A 15,976-nucleotide genomic window follows, 5' to 3' on the forward strand; every position below is an offset into this window, starting at 1 on the left:
CAATAAATCAATTATGTTGAATAAAAATTGTTGAATATTTTTGAATTGGATTGTTAAATTAGAAAACTCCCTCTAATGGTGCTCTACATGTTGGACAGTCCATCTTATAATCTATCCATGATGCTAAACAATCAGTATGAAAAACATGTCCACAAGGTGTTACAACTATTTCAGGACATCCTGTTTCCATATGAGTGTTTTCTATTGGTGCCATACAAATAACACACTCTAATGTACCTCTTATTTTAGCGATATCACTCCATCCATGATGGTAATTATACTCTTCATTTATACATAATTTTTGAATAAATTTTGGTATAAAACAACGAGCACCATATCGTTTTTGAATAACAATAATAAAGATTTGTAAAAAAACAAGTGAAAAAAGAGTTATAACTAATACACCATCAACTCTATAATTCATAAAGTTATAAGGAAAGGCAAACCAGTAAAGTACTAAAACACATCGTGGAAATGTAGTAATAATAATGTAACGTAATGAAATAACTTGAGAATTATTTGTAATAATATTCTGATAAATTTGAGGCATCCATAAGGAAAAACAAACTATAAGGAAATAATGTAATGAAAATACTGATAATATAAATAAAATAAATAATGTAGCATATAACCTTAAATATAATAACATTGCAGAACGTTGTGAAACTGTTCCATATTGTGATTTCCATATTGTAAATATATATTTAACATCATATACAGAAAATATCATAAAATATAAGAATGATAATAAAATAGAAAATCTAAAAGCCAATGAAGATGGAGTAAATAATGAAGCAAGATATACATGAACATGACACACAAATGCATCACTTGTTGCCATAAATACTATAGTATTATATGAAGATCTTTTTAATGAACTTTCAGTTTTAGCACAATCCATTTGTTTAACAAATGCAAAAGCTTGAATAACTGCAAGAATAAGAACAAGACCAAGATATGGTAAGGCACTGTCTTCTAATTCTTTTTTGTTAATAGGACATAATGTAAAACGCATAATTTTATCATTCCAATTTAATGTACCATTGATAGTAATATTTTCTGAATTACGTTTGAAATCTTCTAAAGGAATAATAACATTAAGAGAAGGTAAAGAGTCAATAAACTTTGTAATATTATGTGTTACAATCGCTCTTCGTATAATTCTTATAGGGGTAGGAGTAATAACTTTTGAAACCAAATACCCATGAGAAGAAGTTTGATTTTTCTTTATTAATAAAAATGAAGTAAATTCTAAAATGTCATCTTGACCATACTTGCCATCAGTAATTTGAATATGACATTCAATAATACTACCCTCTTCTGTAACGTTTAAAACCCTTGGAGGAAATGCTTGTATTTTACCAGTAGTTTGTGTAAGAAAAGGAAAAGGAGAAGACATTGACCAATCTCCAGTTAAAGGAAATTCGATATGTTGTTCGTGTATGTTAAAGGCTAATGATTGAATAAAAAACAAAATATAAATCCCTCTCATTTGGAATGAAATGAGTGATATGTTTGATGTAAGATCTTTGCTTACTCTTTCTGAAAAATAAAAAATCTATTTTTAAGAATTATTTAATAAAAAATAGATAAAGAACGTTCTGTACTTCTCATAACAATGTTGATAGGTAGAAATAGGTAATTGCGGAACTCATTCCATTATTCACCAAATTTATACTTTTTTTTGAGTAATTGAGTGACGTGGTTTCATATATAAGAATAAAAATCAGAGAATTAAAATGTTTAATGGTAGAAAAACAGAAAAAGAAAAACACAATAGTAAAAATTAAAAAAAATTGGTATTGTAAAAATGTTTCATAAAAAATGATAAAAAAACTTAGAATAACCTAATTGACTAATTCTTAATGGGAAATCAACAATGTAAGAATACTCAAGATGCTATTACTCCTAAAACTGACCAAAATACTAAAGATATAAAAAAGAAAAGTTCTCATAGGAAATCAACGTCAATGCCTGAAGACGATATTATTAAACAAGCAAAAAAAGAAGAATCTAAGTTTACTTCTAAGATACTAAATGCTAATGAAATAGAAACTGAAAAAAAGAAAGAAAAGGTTCAAGAAACAAAGTCAATTCCTAAAATAATTATTAAATATACTAAAGAAGATGAAACTAAATGCAAACCATTAATTAGTGAGGCAAGTGATTCACAGTTAATAGCATTAAGTCATAACAAAAAGAAACGATCAATGAGTGAAAGTAATAACCCAGAAATAAAAATGAAAACTGATTTTCAAAGTGAAGGTCTTTTTAATTTATCATTATTGATTAATGATGGTGATGGTGATATTGATAAGTTCAAAAAAGTGACAACATTAAAAATTCCAAAAATATTATATAATTCAAAAACAGATAAACTTTGTGCAGAAACATTTAATAATGCTATTTGTGGTAAAGGTAATATTATGATTATTGTTATGACAGAAGACTCAGATATCTTTGGATGTTTCCAAAAAGAGCCACTTCCTTTTTCAAATGAATATACTGTAAAAGCAGAAAGTACAGATGATTTCTTCTTATTTGGATATAATAATTATACAAATAATCCAATTTATAGAAAAGAAAATTGTATAAGAACAATAGATATTCATCCAAATTCAGATAAACGTTTTGTATTTACTTGTTTTTCTGCTTTCTGGGTTCTTTCAGATGGGACAGCATATATCCATCAAGGATTTAAACAAATTTATGATGTTTCTCCAAATACTATTAATCCATTTACATCAAAGAATTTATTAAGCCCAATAAAGTTAGACTCTCTCTTAGTAGTATATTGGAAATGATTTAAATAGACTGTATAAGTAAAACAATTCAAAAGATTTGGTTTATATTAATTTGAAATAAATTTAAAATGGTGATTAAAAACATATCTTAATGTTTAACAAGTAAATAAAAGATATAATATTCTTTTTTGTTATAATTATTTCTTCAATACCAAAACCTCTCTGTTATTTTTATTATGTATTGTTCATTTATTTAAAAATAAATTATATAGATAAATATAAATATATATATTAATTTAAACTTACCTTTCAAACCTAATATATTATTTTAAATAATTCTTAGTATCTATATGATTCTTAGTTATTTCTTAATTATTTGAATCTTTCATTTTTCTTTTGTTTTTATATATTTATTACAACTTATTTTTCTTTGTTACTTTAAATATTCTTTTTTACTTTTGAATTTTCATTCATTTAAAACTAATTTCTTAAAAATATATAATCTTTAAGTCTATTCAAGGAGTTAATTGAGCTTACTTGAAAGTTATTTTGCTAAAGTATTGAATATTCTATTTATAGAATATGAAGAATATCTTGACATTTTTATTAAACTCAATATCATCTTGTTTTTCATAAAACAACAGAGGTTAATGTTCTGGAATACTTTAATGCTTTATTGTACTTTATTATAATCATTTATTAAAGTTATACTATATTAAGTTTAATAAAAATAATCAACTTAGTGGTATTAACCAATTTATTATTTAAATTCTACATTTAAATTTAAAAACCTTTAAGTAGATTAAATATAACCAAAAGAAGAAAATGACTAAAAGTTTGTTCTTAAGATAAAAATAAGGAGTATTAATTGTTAGTTAAAGTTAGAAATTAAAAACCTTCCAATAAGAAAAAGAAACTGGAGACATTATTCTAAAACAAATTGTTTAATGAGAAAAATATAAAGAATATAAAAATTAATTTAAAAATGAAAACAGCTCAATACAAAGTTTGATACTAAAAATGTATAATAATAATGACTAATTTAAATAATCAAAAGTATTACATTAAAAAAAAAAGAATTGATATTTCTAAGATAATTATAATTATATTAACAAAGAAACATATTCTTTTATTCAAAATTTATTAGTTATAAAAATCAAATTAATTGAATTTTTATTTCTTATTGTAGTTTAATATGATTCAAACAAAACAAATAACTTAAAAAAGTATGACACAACGTAAAAAGATATTAAATGGGTTGACTCTATTTTTATAGGAATTTGTTAAAGAAGTATTTCTAAATATATAATTTACAAAATAAAATTACTCTACAGAATAATATTGAATAAACTGAAAACAAATAAAAAAATCTAAAAAGAATAAATAAAAAAAAACTATAAAAAAATCATTATTTGAGATGGGGTTAGAATTACTTATACATAAATTCAAAAAATATCTTGAACAACACCAAGACGATATAAAATCTATTAAACAATTTAAAAAATGGTTTAGTACAGAGCAATGTATTGAAAGTGAAGAAGTAGAGAAAGTTGTAAAGTCATTATACCAAACAATTTTGTATAACTTGTCATTAAATGAATCTCCCTTTACATTTGAAGAACAAAAACTATGTGTAGAATATATTATTATGGAAGAGTTATATGAAAATATATTTGCAACAAATGAAGAAATAGAAACAGATGTTCGTTTAATCAAACAAATCATTCTTATGCAAAAAATACCAATATCTAAATATCAAGTCTCTCAAAAAATTATAAACGAACAAAATTGGAATAGATCAAAAGATTTATTAATAGAAATTAATAATTTTAAAACTCCAACTGAAAAATTAAATTCTATTAATAAATGTTTTAGAAATATCATTTATCATAATAATATTACTTTGCAAATGAGTTGTGATGAAATATTGGAAATATTAACATATCTTATCGTTCAATGTCAACCACCTATGTTATATTCTAATATCTCTTTTATAAGAAAATGTTGCTTCGATTTAACTTCTGAAAATGATTATTTTCTTACCCAACTAGAGGTTTGTGTTCAGTTAATTCTTCAATACACTCCATCTAGTTTATCAAAAAAGTATGACAAAATTGTAGAAAATAAAATTGTTAACTCCCCTCCAATTTCATCAGCTTCATCTCAAATTACATTTTAACTTGTATTTTGTTTCTTCATTATTTATCACTATTTCTCTTTTCTTTTTTTAAAGTAGTTCTATGTTTTTATTTTTCTTTTATTAAAGACGATTAACCCTACTTATCGTTCTTTTAGATGCTTCATGTTAGATTGAAAAATGAATAAAATCTTTTTTAAACAACCCTGCATTATTCAACCCTATACATTCAAAAAGAAAATCTTCATCTCTTCAAATAAAAACTAACATGTCTAGCTCTGAAGAAAAGAGTATTGAAAGTGAAGAAGTTAAAGAAGAAGTTAAAGAAGAAGTTGAAAAGAAAGATAAGAAAGATAAGAAAGACAAAAAAGAAAAGAAAGAGAAGAAGGAGAAGAAAGACAAAAAAGAAAAGAAAGAAAAGAAACATAAGAAGGACAAAAAAGAAAAGAAAGAGCATAAACATCACCATCACTCAAAGAAAGAAGAAGAAGAAAAGAAAGAAGAGGAAGAAGAAAAGAAGGAGGAGTCTAAAATGGAAGAAGAACATAGTAAAGAAGAAAAAGAAGATGAAAGTCACAGTGAAGAAGAAAAGGAAGAAAATCAAAGTGAAGAAGAAAAAGAAAAGAAAGAAGAAAAGAAAGATAATGAAACAAAAGAATTTATCCCAGTTGAGGATGTTAAATTAGTTAGTGTCTTTGTAAAGAATATTCCATATGGATGGGCAACTAATGATATGTATCAATATTTTGCTTCTAGTGGACCAGTCAAAACTCGTGTTATTACTAATAAAGAAACAGGAAAATCAAGAGGATTTGGTTATCTTGATTTTGTTGACTTAGAAGCTGCTAATAAGTTTGTTGAAGAACATCAAGGTGAAGAGGTTGATGGTAGACCTCTCTTTTTAGACTTAGCTGATGGAAAGAAAGGTGGTGATAAAGATAATAATGGAGGAAAATTCGGTGCATTTGGATCAAGTAATAAAACAGGAAAACAACATACATACAAAGGTAAACAAGGAGGAGATAATGTTTGTTTCAATTGTGGTAAACCAGGTCATATGAGTAGAGAATGTCCAGAGCCAAGAAAGGATAATAGAAAAGGAGGATTTAAACGATCTTTTAATGAAAATAAGACTGAAACAAAAAATGATCCTAAGCATATTAGATTTGATTAAATAAAGTCATTATGGATTGATACAATTTTAATTGTATTTTTGATTTTGTTTGAATAATTGTTGCTTTTATTTTGTTATAAAAGCAAAAGGATAATTAGTTTTTTTAATCATAATGATTTATTTTCTTTACCATAGATAATTTAAATGCAAAGTATGCTGCTAAAATAAGAGATATTAATAAAACTATCCAAACTATTTTCCAAGAGCTCTGTTGAACACCTGAAAATAATACTTTAACTTGAACTAAATCAGAACGAACCCCAAAAACATTATTTGATACTTTACCTAATTCTATTTGATCTAAAATTTCTTTTAACTGGTTTTTAGCTTTATTATTTTCATCTACAACAATTCCATCAAATAATTTTAATAATTCATCATCTTTTTTAACTTGAGCAACTTTATCTAAGGCATTTTTCATTGGTGCAATAGCCTTATAAATTTTATACAATCCATCTTGAATTCTTATTCGTTTTAATTCTTTCATATGTTCTTGTTTTTGAACTATTTCTTCTTGTTTTTTTTGTTCCTCAATAATTTGTTGATCTTTTATTTCTTCTTGTTTTTTATCTTCTTCTATTGTTATTTGTTCTTTCATTTCTTCTTCTTCATTTAAAGAGTTATTCAATTTTATGTTTTGTGTTTCTTCTTTCTTATTCTCTTCAGTGAGATGATCATTTTCATTTAAACGTTTATTAGCTTCCTCTAATTTTTGAAGATTTTCAATTCGTTCATTTTCACGTTGTTTTTCTTTATTAATATTATTTTGTTTTCTTTCTTTAATTCTATTACTTGCTTGCTCTGCTTTTGTTTCTGGAGTATCATTTATTTGTTCATTTTCTACAACATTGTTTAAATGTACTTCTTTTCTTTCTTTATTACCAACTTCATAATAATGTAAAGACTGAACTCTATAACTTGTTGAACCACTTCCTCCATTTGTAGCAGATATTCCAAGATAGAATGGAGGAATATCAATATCTTCAATAGTAATACAATCCATATTAATATGATTAACCATAATTTCAATAATAAGTTTTTTTTCATTAACTAAGTATTTAATTCTCAAAACAGCTCCATCTTTATCTTTTTGTATATTAGCTACAGAGCATTGATAATACATTTCTGGTTTATATTTTAATATATCAACTCCATCATTTTTTAGTACTGATATCATAGGAATGTCTACATCTTCAAAATTGATAAATATTCCAATTCCTTTATAAATATTATATGCTCCAAATAAATCTCCTTCTTTTAATTTTTCTTCAGTCAACCATACTCCCATCCCTCCTCCACATTTTTCTTTACAAATAATATTCAATTTTAATTGTAATTCAAAACTTGGTAAATCTACTTTATATTTCCCATTCATTATTGAACTTTTTCCAATACCATTTGGAGTAATTTGTACATAATTTTCAAATACTATAATTGGTCCTTTCATATCATAATTTCTAACAACATTTTCTGGTTCTATAGGTTCTCTAAAAGATAAAACATCAACAACCATTTTAGATGAAGAGAGAAGAGCAAGTAATATTATTAAAATAATCATTTTACTTTCTACTCTTTTAAGTTCTTCCTTTTTTATTAAAAAAAAAAATAAAAAATAAATCAAAAAATTTATTTGTTAGTAAAATTGTGTTATTACTAACAAATTGTTTTATATTATTTTTACCCTTCTATTTAACCCTTTACTTTGTTAGTTCCTTACGAACTAACAAAGTAAATGCTTGTTAACTTAAACGTACAACTTCTATTGTATAGTTTATACAGACAAGCTATAAGAAGTGATTATAAATTTGTTGAAGTATATTTATGTATAGTACAACTAATTTATAAATCATATAATTGAATTAATATATATCAATTATTAAATTAATTTGTTTGAGTCTTATTTTTCTGTTAAGAATAAAATAAAACCATCAAATGTCCCTTTTTAAAAACCTCAAAAGAGAAAAATAGTAAAAAGATAAAAACCCTTCCGTTTATTTTTCATAAAAATTTTAACAGTCAAAAACTAACAAATTCAATTAAATGAAATCTAACGTTATAAGAGGTCGTAAAGGTCCTGCTAAGTATGGAAGAAATTCTGTTCAATTTGTTGCATGTATTAATGAAATTGTTCAAGTAATGATTGATTTATATGAAAAAGGTGAAGAAATTAATTTAAATAAATTAAAGTCTCAAATGGCTCAAAAACATAATTTACATACTGCACCTAAACAAGTTGATATTATCGCTGCTATTCCTGATTCTCATCGTCCATTTCTTCTTCCTATTGTTAAATCAAAACCTGTTCGTACGGCTTCTGGTATTGTTGCTATTGCTGTAATGTGTAAACCACATCGTTGTCCAAACATTAGAACTAATGGTGATTCATGTGTTTATTGTCCTGGTGGATGTGATTCTGATTTTGAATATTCTACACAATCTTATACTGGTTATGAACCAACTTCTATGCGTGCTGTTCGTGCAAGATACAATCCATATATTCAATCAAGATCAAGAGTAGAACAACTTCAAAAACTTGGTCATAGCGTTGAAAAAGTTGAGTATATTATTATGGGAGGTACATTCCTTTCTATGGATAAACATTATAGAGACTCTTTCATTCTTGGATTATTTGATGCATTATCAGGACATGTTTCATCTACTGTTGAAGAGGCAGTACATTATGGAGAAAATTCTAAAGTAAAATGTGTTGCTTTAACTATTGAAACACGGCCTGATTGTTGTTCAGAGGATCATATAAGAGAAATGTTTAGATATGGAACAACACGTTTAGAAATTGGATTGCAATCAATTTTTGAAGATATTTGCAAAGAATGTAATAGAGGTCATACTGTTCAAGATTGTATTGGGTGTTATAAGAGATTAAAAGATGCAGGATATAAGATTGTTACTCATATGATGCCAAATCTTCCAGGTGTACCACCTGAAAGAGATGTTTTTACATATAGTGAAATGTTTAGTGATGGGGCATATCAATGTGATGGATTAAAACTATATCCATGTCTTGTTATTCGTGGAACTCGTTTATATGAAATGTGGAGAAAAGGACATTACCATTCATATACTTCTGAAGAAACTATTGATGTCCTTTCACGTATTCTTGCATTAATTCCACCTTGGGTAAGAGTACATCGTATTCAAAGAGATATTCCAATTCCATTAGTTTCAGCTGGTGCTGATAAAGGTAATTTAAGAGAATACGTTCAACGTCAAATGGATGCTAATAATTGGCCATGTAGAGATACTAGAACTAGAGAAGTTGGTATAGCTGCTCTACAAGGTAAACCAGGAAAGAAAGTCAAATGTGTAAAAGATATCGAATTAATAAGAAGAGATTATGTTGGTTCTGATGGATGGGAAACATTCTTATCATATGAAGACCCAGAAAATGATTTATTGATTGGATTATTAAGACTTAGACTTCCAACTAATGAAAAGTTTATGCCAGAACTTAAAGGAAAAACATCCATCATAAGAGAATTACATGTCTATGGTACTTCTATTCCAGTTAATACTAAGAATTTAAATCAATTCCAACACATGGGTTATGGTGCTTTACTTATTCAAGAGGCTGAACGAATTGCTAGAGAAGAACATGGAAGTGATAAAATTGTTATTATTTCTGGTGTTGGGGTACGACATTATTATAGAAAATTTGGTTATACTTTAGATGGTCCATACATGGCTAAATCATTAAATGAGGATCATCCACAACTACAAGATATTAGAAGATTTAATGATTATGAAAATTAATTGAAAATGGTTTTTTTTATTTTTTCTTTGAAATAGTCAAGTGTTTATCTTACGTTTACTTTTAGATACAGTTGTATATTCACTTTCATTTTACTAATTAAAAAACTTCTTATTTCAATGACAATCATATTTCTTTGTTTATAAAATATTTAAAAACTCTTTGTTTAATTAAAAAAAAGACTTGTTTTTGAATTAATTTATTATTATATTAAAAATAATAATAAATTATATTTTAGAAATAACTAACGATTTAAAATCATTCTTTTTAAATAAAACTCAGTTGATGGAAATTATATAAATTCTTTATTCAATAACGTTCTTAAACTAACATAAAATATACTCAATAACAATAAACCTTTATGGTAGTTGTCATTTTTCTTACCAATAATAACAAAAATATAAAAACCAAAGAAGATATATCAAATCAAATAAGTCTTGGAATATATACAAATTTTAATTTATAAAATTTGAATGAAATAAATGTTGTGATTAGCTTAAAAACAAATATTTTAAAACAGAAACTAGAATTATTAAATTAACTTTATATGAATTACTTGATTATTCTATATTCTAAAACAGATAGAATTTCATTCCCTATAAACGTTCTGAGTAATCCTAAGTTTAAGAAATCAACATTATCTTCTCTAATATGTTATTCAACCCCTATTAGTAGTGATATTGAAATCAATTTCAATGGAACAAGTTTTGAATATAAAGAAATTGAAGTAGTTATGAAGTATATTTTAGATTATCCTTTAGCAATATACGAACTTACTAAACAACAAACATTTGAAATAGCAGCTATATTAGTCAAATATCAAATTCCTCCATTAGATATTTTTAAATATTTACAAATAGAAGAAAAACAACAAATAAACTTTATGAAAACATTCCTTAAAATCATTAATAATGATGTTGTTAATGCTATCATTAAAAGTCAAGTCTCTAATGAGGAAAAGATGTTAATTACAAAAACACTCTTTGAACTAACTGGAGAAAATCCACAGAATTTTAGAACACCTAAAATTATTTCACGAATTACTGAATGGTGTAGAGAAAGTAAAACGATTGAAAGAAATAACCTTAATAATTCTTGTAACACAAGAAAAAATGGGAGGTCATTATCATTACCTTTATTACCAATAAAATCATCTTTAAATGAATTAGAAGGTATAACTTCTCAAAAAGAAGGAATGAGTAATAAATTAATAACAGAAAAAAAAGATGTAGTAAAGAAAAAATTAAGGTTCTCACTTCCAAACATAAGAAGATTAACAGGTAAGGGATTAACCCTCAAATATCTCTCATCAATAAACCAGAATAAGGAAGAAGAAAAAAGACACTCACAAGAAGAAAACCAAATAAATAATAAAATGATTAAAAGTGAACAACCTAAAAGAAGAATGACTTCTTATGAACAAATGTTATTACCAACAAGTAAAGATAATCTCTCATTTAAAAAAAATATTAGACAACTAAATAGTTTTATAAAAAGCAGAAAATATGATAATTTGATTGAAGAAGATAAAGCAACATTACCTCAGTGTTTAGAGTTAAAAAGATGTGAACAAAATAAATCTATAAAAAAGAAAGTAAAAATGCTTGAGCTGAAAAAGAATAGGCCAAGAGCAATTACATTGTTATTTGAAAATATAGAACAAAAACAAATGACTGAAGATGAAATAAGGTTATTTCCTTTAATAAGTCCAAAACTCAAAAATAAAGAAATAATAGTAAAACAACCACCATTACTTCTTTCTCCTAAATTATCATTCACTATAAAACAAACACAAAAAGTACTTGAGAATAACGATAAGAGAATTATTTTGCTTCAATCATATTTAAGAGGATTATTAGTTAGAAATAAATATAAAGCAAAATTACTTATTAAAAGAAAGAGAGTGTTTAAAGAATTAACTGAAACAGAAGAGAAATTATACAAAAATTTACAACTTATCAATAAATATTTTATAAATCCTCTAAATGAATTTGTTAATAATGGATTAATTAAGAAAGAATTAATAAATTATATTTTTAATGAATTTTATGATAAAGTTTGTATTAGTTCAATGAGAATTAGTATTTGTTTAAGAAAGGTATTAGATAAATATGATTCAGAAGTAGTAATTTCTAATGTTTTAGAAGAGTGTTATATATTTGCATCATCGTTATTAAAATTTACTATTAATTATAACACGGGAGCTAATGTATGGGAACAAATTAAAACCTTGAAATGTGTAAAAGACTTAATCAATACAAATAAAGACCAACCAGAGTTAGGTCATCAAGAATTAGAACAATTATTAATTCAACCAGTTCAAAGAACAATGAGATATCCTATTTTAATATTAGAATTATTAAAAAATACACCAATAAAGAATCCAGATTATAATCGTTTAAAAGAAGTATATCATAAATATCATAATTTTTCATTATTAATTGATGAATGTACTAGTTTTAGAGATAAATTACAATATGAATTACAAAAACGTGATAAAATAGAATATTTTATTTTTAATAGACTATTATTTAATAAATGTAAAATTGAAACAAAAGATAAAAAGAAATACACACTTCTTATTTGTAATGATATTCTTTTATGTTCTTTAAAAATTGGAACTATTCAATATTCTTTTACTGAATATCCAATTAATCAAAATATAATTTGTTCTTACAATAAACGTCAATTGATAGTTAAAGATACTAAAACAAATAAAACATTAGAAGTTATTTGTTCAAATGATAAACAGTCAAAACAATGTTCTGATATTATAAACAAAATTGTTAAAGATAAATGGTATATATTAGAAGACATCAAATTAAATACCTCTTTTAAAGAGAAAGACAATAATTTCATTTTATAATATATTTAAATATCAAAAAAAAAAATAATAATTTGTTGCATTTTTGTTTGTTTTTAAACCATTTTTTAAAAGAAAATGAAACATACTTAAAATTTTATATTTTATTGATTAAATAAATCTATTTTTGATATTTATATAATTAGAAAACCCATTGATTTGATTTTAATTTATTTCTATTAGAAAAAACAAAATAATATTGTTTTCAGAAGAATAAATGAATTAATACATTCTTCTAAATATAACTTTTTAATAAATTCCATATATAATATAAGAGATTCACAAAAATAAATACTTTATTGGTTCTAAAAATTTCTATTAAAAGAAAATAAAAGTAATAAATTCCTAAAAAAGACTATATGCTAAAAATAGAAAAAAATAAAAAATAAAATCGTTTTTGTTTTTGTAAAAAACAACAAAATTATGATTTGTTTTCAAAATGAAAATAATAAAAGTTTCTTCTTTTTTAGATCTTATTCATTATGCAATCTAAGTCACCTAAAGTCATCAATGAAAATCTTTGGAAAAGAAAAGGAAAAGAAGATGACTCAAGTTTACAAAGTTTCTATATTGGAGTATTGAATAAATTTTATGATATTCGAATTGAAAAACCTAAACTTAATAAAATGAAGGAATATCCATTTTTTAGAATTATATCAATTGCTACAGAAAATGATGAAATTCCATTAGCTGAATATGTAGACAATAGGTGTAATGAAATATATGATTCAGACCTTTTAAATGGTATTCAAATATCTAGTGTAGAAAGGAGGTTTGAAAAGAATTTAATAAGAGAAACATTAAATATTTTATTGGATGCAGTTGAAATGAAAAATTATTTAGTTCATTCAAGTAAAGGAAAGATTCATGTTGATAAAAATATATTTTATATTAAAGATTTCTTTCACACTAAACAGATTCTTGATAAAGGACAAGAAATTAATTCATTTATATGTTCTCTTTTTAATAATGACGATGATATTCTCTTGAGTAGAAACGACTTTACAATTCAACAAATTCTTGGTTTTTAAGTAATCGCTGTATTTTGTTATTTCAAATTTTGTTTTATATTTCTTTTTTTTATTTTTTAAATAAATGATAAATTTGTGATTATTTTGTTTGTATTATTCTCATTTTACTTTCATTTATTGAACTGTAAAGAATAATGTGTTTGTATTTACTCAAAAAAAAAAATTATTATTTTCATTTCTCTTATTTACTTAAAAAAACTTTAGTTGTCTATAACACATCACTAGCTTAAACTAATATGTAACACTTTTTTTTAATAACAATTTCGTATATGATTAAAAACAAAATAGTAAAATTGTCAATATAAAATATCCTATTAAAGATGTAATAAATAATTTTATTAATTAAATGTTTTATTAAAGTTATTGACAACAACTACTTCAACTTTATTAAACAAACGTTTCTTTTTATAAATTAAAATGAATTAATTGTGATAGTTCTTTCAGCAGTCTTTCATTTGTTTCATTCTTCTCTAAAACATATCCTTTCATTATTTTAGTTTGTATTTCTTTAATTATTTTGTCTAATGCTTGTTGTGTTTGTTCTTGTTCTTTTTCTTGAATTATTGTATTTAAAGAGAATGGTTTAGAAGTAGGACTTTCTTCTTTCTTTCCAATTTGGCTTTTATTCTCTTGTTCTTTTGTTTTTTCTTCATTTTCATGAGCAAAAGTATTGGTTGAATTGATAATACCAGCTTCATTACTTTGTTCTTGGACAATTTGTTTTGATAAACTATTTTGATTTTCAATGACAGGTGTTTGCTTAGATGTCATATGAGTCACTTCTTTTTCTAACTTTTCTTCTCCATCAGAAAAGGCTTCTCTGATCAATCTCTCTGCTTCACTTTTTCTTTCTAGTTCATTCTCATCACAGTCCTCCATCTTTTCATTTCTTTCTTCAATTCTCCCTTCAACAAACCCATTTCCTGTTTCATCTTCATCTATAAATATTCCAAAACCATCTCCCCCAAAATGTTGAATAACAAAAGCACTTGGTTTTGAGTTACACACCTTTTCAAGTACATTCTTAAATTCTTGAAAATTTTCTTCCTTTTTGCCTAGTGATAATTCAGCTACTTTAATGATACTTTCAGGATTAGTTGTTGGATTCATTTTACTTAAAACATTTCCTACTTTTGTTCCTGATTGTGGATCTATTAAAGAAACATCTCGAAAAAATTTATTTATTACAGGTATCTTTCCAAGTTGTGGTAAGTCAAGGCTTCGTATCATTTGTTTAAAACTTCCAATAGTAGAACGAGGTAGTATCACTGATAGTGCATAAAAGAAATCATTAAATGTTTGTATTTCTTTTTTGTGATAACATTCAATCACTTTTTGAAAGTGTTTTTGAACATTGTTTGTGTTAAACTTTTCATCAATTTCTCTTCCAAATAATTGTATTGGAGTAAACATTTTACGTTCATCTATCATAAAAATGTCAATAGAAACTTAAAATTACTTTTTTTCCAAAAATATTATGGATTTATTTCTCTTCTCTACACTCTTAATTTTTATCTTACTCTCTTTAAATTAGTAATTTGACATTTCATTATTTAACATCATGAACAAAGAATTAATAATGTAGTGATTATTTTATTTTTGTTATAAATAAGAATAATGATTTATTATTTGAATAATCTTCTTTGATTATTTTGAGTATTATTCTTGATATTATCATATTAAACTTATTTCTTATATTTTATTACTTCTACTTGTTATGATATTATTATTTGGAAAATAAAATGATGTTAACTGAATTATATTTTGTTAATAGAATAGTTATAATTTCATTTCATCATTTAAATGAGGATAAGACACGAACAATGAATGTGTAGAGTCAAGTTAAGTTTTTCTTTATTACAACTAATAAATACAAACAGTATTTAAATGGTCAAATATCTTTGTATATAATTTCATAATACAAATAATGTTAAAATGAACATCAAAATACAACAATAATCTATTGAATTTATTCAGCAGATGATTATGATATTAGTTTTTGAGTATTTAATAAGTTGTAGACATTCTATAATAGGACAATAAAGTAAACTTCTTTTTTATGTTCATTTATTCTCATTCATTTAAATATATTAATTCAACACATTTTAATATAATAAAAATTAAATGATAATGAACAATATTGTTTTAGTTTAAAATGGAAATACTAATATACAAAAATAATGAAAAAATAAAATTATAATATGAAAAAGATATATCAGCATAACGATTGTGTAATAAACATTAAGTTTCTTTTATAT

At 24.3% G+C, this 15,976-nt stretch overlaps 9 protein-coding genes across 9 annotated transcripts; 6 read left to right on the top strand and 3 right to left on the bottom strand.

The window, feature by feature from the left end:
• Positions 1–58: 58 nt before the first annotated feature.
• EHI_151960 (zinc finger domain containing protein) lies at positions 59–1,399 on the bottom strand (the record flags this gene model as incomplete). Its single annotated transcript, XM_652292.2, has 1 exon — positions 59–1,399. The coding sequence occupies one exon, from the start codon at positions 1,397–1,399 to the stop codon at positions 59–61; it is 1,341 nt and encodes a 446-aa protein (XP_657384.2).
• A 466-nt stretch (positions 1,400–1,865) lies between these two features.
• On the top strand, positions 1,866–2,804 carry EHI_151970 (uncharacterized protein; the record flags this gene model as incomplete). The annotated part of the gene is made up of 1 exon (XM_652291.1): positions 1,866–2,804. The coding sequence occupies one exon, from the start codon at positions 1,866–1,868 to the stop codon at positions 2,802–2,804; it is 939 nt and encodes a 312-aa protein (XP_657383.1).
• Positions 2,805–4,161: 1,357 nt separating this feature from the next.
• EHI_151980 (uncharacterized protein) lies at positions 4,162–4,923 on the top strand (the record flags this gene model as incomplete). The annotated part of the gene is made up of 1 exon (XM_652290.1): positions 4,162–4,923. The coding sequence occupies one exon, from the start codon at positions 4,162–4,164 to the stop codon at positions 4,921–4,923; it is 762 nt and encodes a 253-aa protein (XP_657382.1).
• Positions 4,924–5,149: 226 nt separating this feature from the next.
• Positions 5,150–6,075, top strand: EHI_151990 (RNA-binding protein, putative; the record flags this gene model as incomplete). Its single annotated transcript, XM_652289.2, has 1 exon — positions 5,150–6,075. One exon carries the CDS (start codon positions 5,150–5,152, stop codon positions 6,053–6,055), a length of 906 nt encoding a protein of 301 aa, XP_657381.1. The 3' UTR covers positions 6,056–6,075.
• An 83-nt stretch (positions 6,076–6,158) lies between these two features.
• On the bottom strand, positions 6,159–7,613 carry EHI_152000 (Legume-like lectin family protein; the record flags this gene model as incomplete). The annotated part of the gene is made up of 1 exon (XM_652288.1): positions 6,159–7,613. One exon carries the CDS (start codon positions 7,611–7,613, stop codon positions 6,159–6,161), a length of 1,455 nt encoding a protein of 484 aa, XP_657380.1.
• Positions 7,614–8,095: 482 nt separating this feature from the next.
• EHI_152010 (histone acetyltransferase, putative) lies at positions 8,096–9,826 on the top strand (the record flags this gene model as incomplete). Its single annotated transcript, XM_652287.1, has 1 exon — positions 8,096–9,826. The coding sequence occupies one exon, from the start codon at positions 8,096–8,098 to the stop codon at positions 9,824–9,826; it is 1,731 nt and encodes a 576-aa protein (XP_657379.1).
• Positions 9,827–10,371: 545 nt separating this feature from the next.
• On the top strand, positions 10,372–12,690 carry EHI_152020 (Rho guanine nucleotide exchange factor, putative; the record flags this gene model as incomplete). Its single annotated transcript, XM_652285.2, has 1 exon — positions 10,372–12,690. The coding sequence occupies one exon, from the start codon at positions 10,372–10,374 to the stop codon at positions 12,688–12,690; it is 2,319 nt and encodes a 772-aa protein (XP_657377.2).
• A 479-nt stretch (positions 12,691–13,169) lies between these two features.
• EHI_152030 (uncharacterized protein) lies at positions 13,170–13,718 on the top strand (the record flags this gene model as incomplete). The annotated part of the gene is made up of 1 exon (XM_652284.1): positions 13,170–13,718. One exon carries the CDS (start codon positions 13,170–13,172, stop codon positions 13,716–13,718), a length of 549 nt encoding a protein of 182 aa, XP_657376.1.
• A 405-nt stretch (positions 13,719–14,123) lies between these two features.
• EHI_152040 (uncharacterized protein) lies at positions 14,124–15,149 on the bottom strand (the record flags this gene model as incomplete). The annotated part of the gene is made up of 1 exon (XM_652283.2): positions 14,124–15,149. One exon carries the CDS (start codon positions 15,147–15,149, stop codon positions 14,124–14,126), a length of 1,026 nt encoding a protein of 341 aa, XP_657375.2.
• Positions 15,150–15,976: the final 827 nt, after the last annotated feature.

The sequence above is a fragment of the Entamoeba histolytica genome, genomic scaffold (assembly GCF_000208925.1).
Source record: "Entamoeba histolytica HM-1:IMSS scf_1104750518587 genomic scaffold, whole genome shotgun sequence".
NCBI classification, from domain to species: Eukaryota; Evosea; order Mastigamoebida; family Endamoebidae; genus Entamoeba; species Entamoeba histolytica.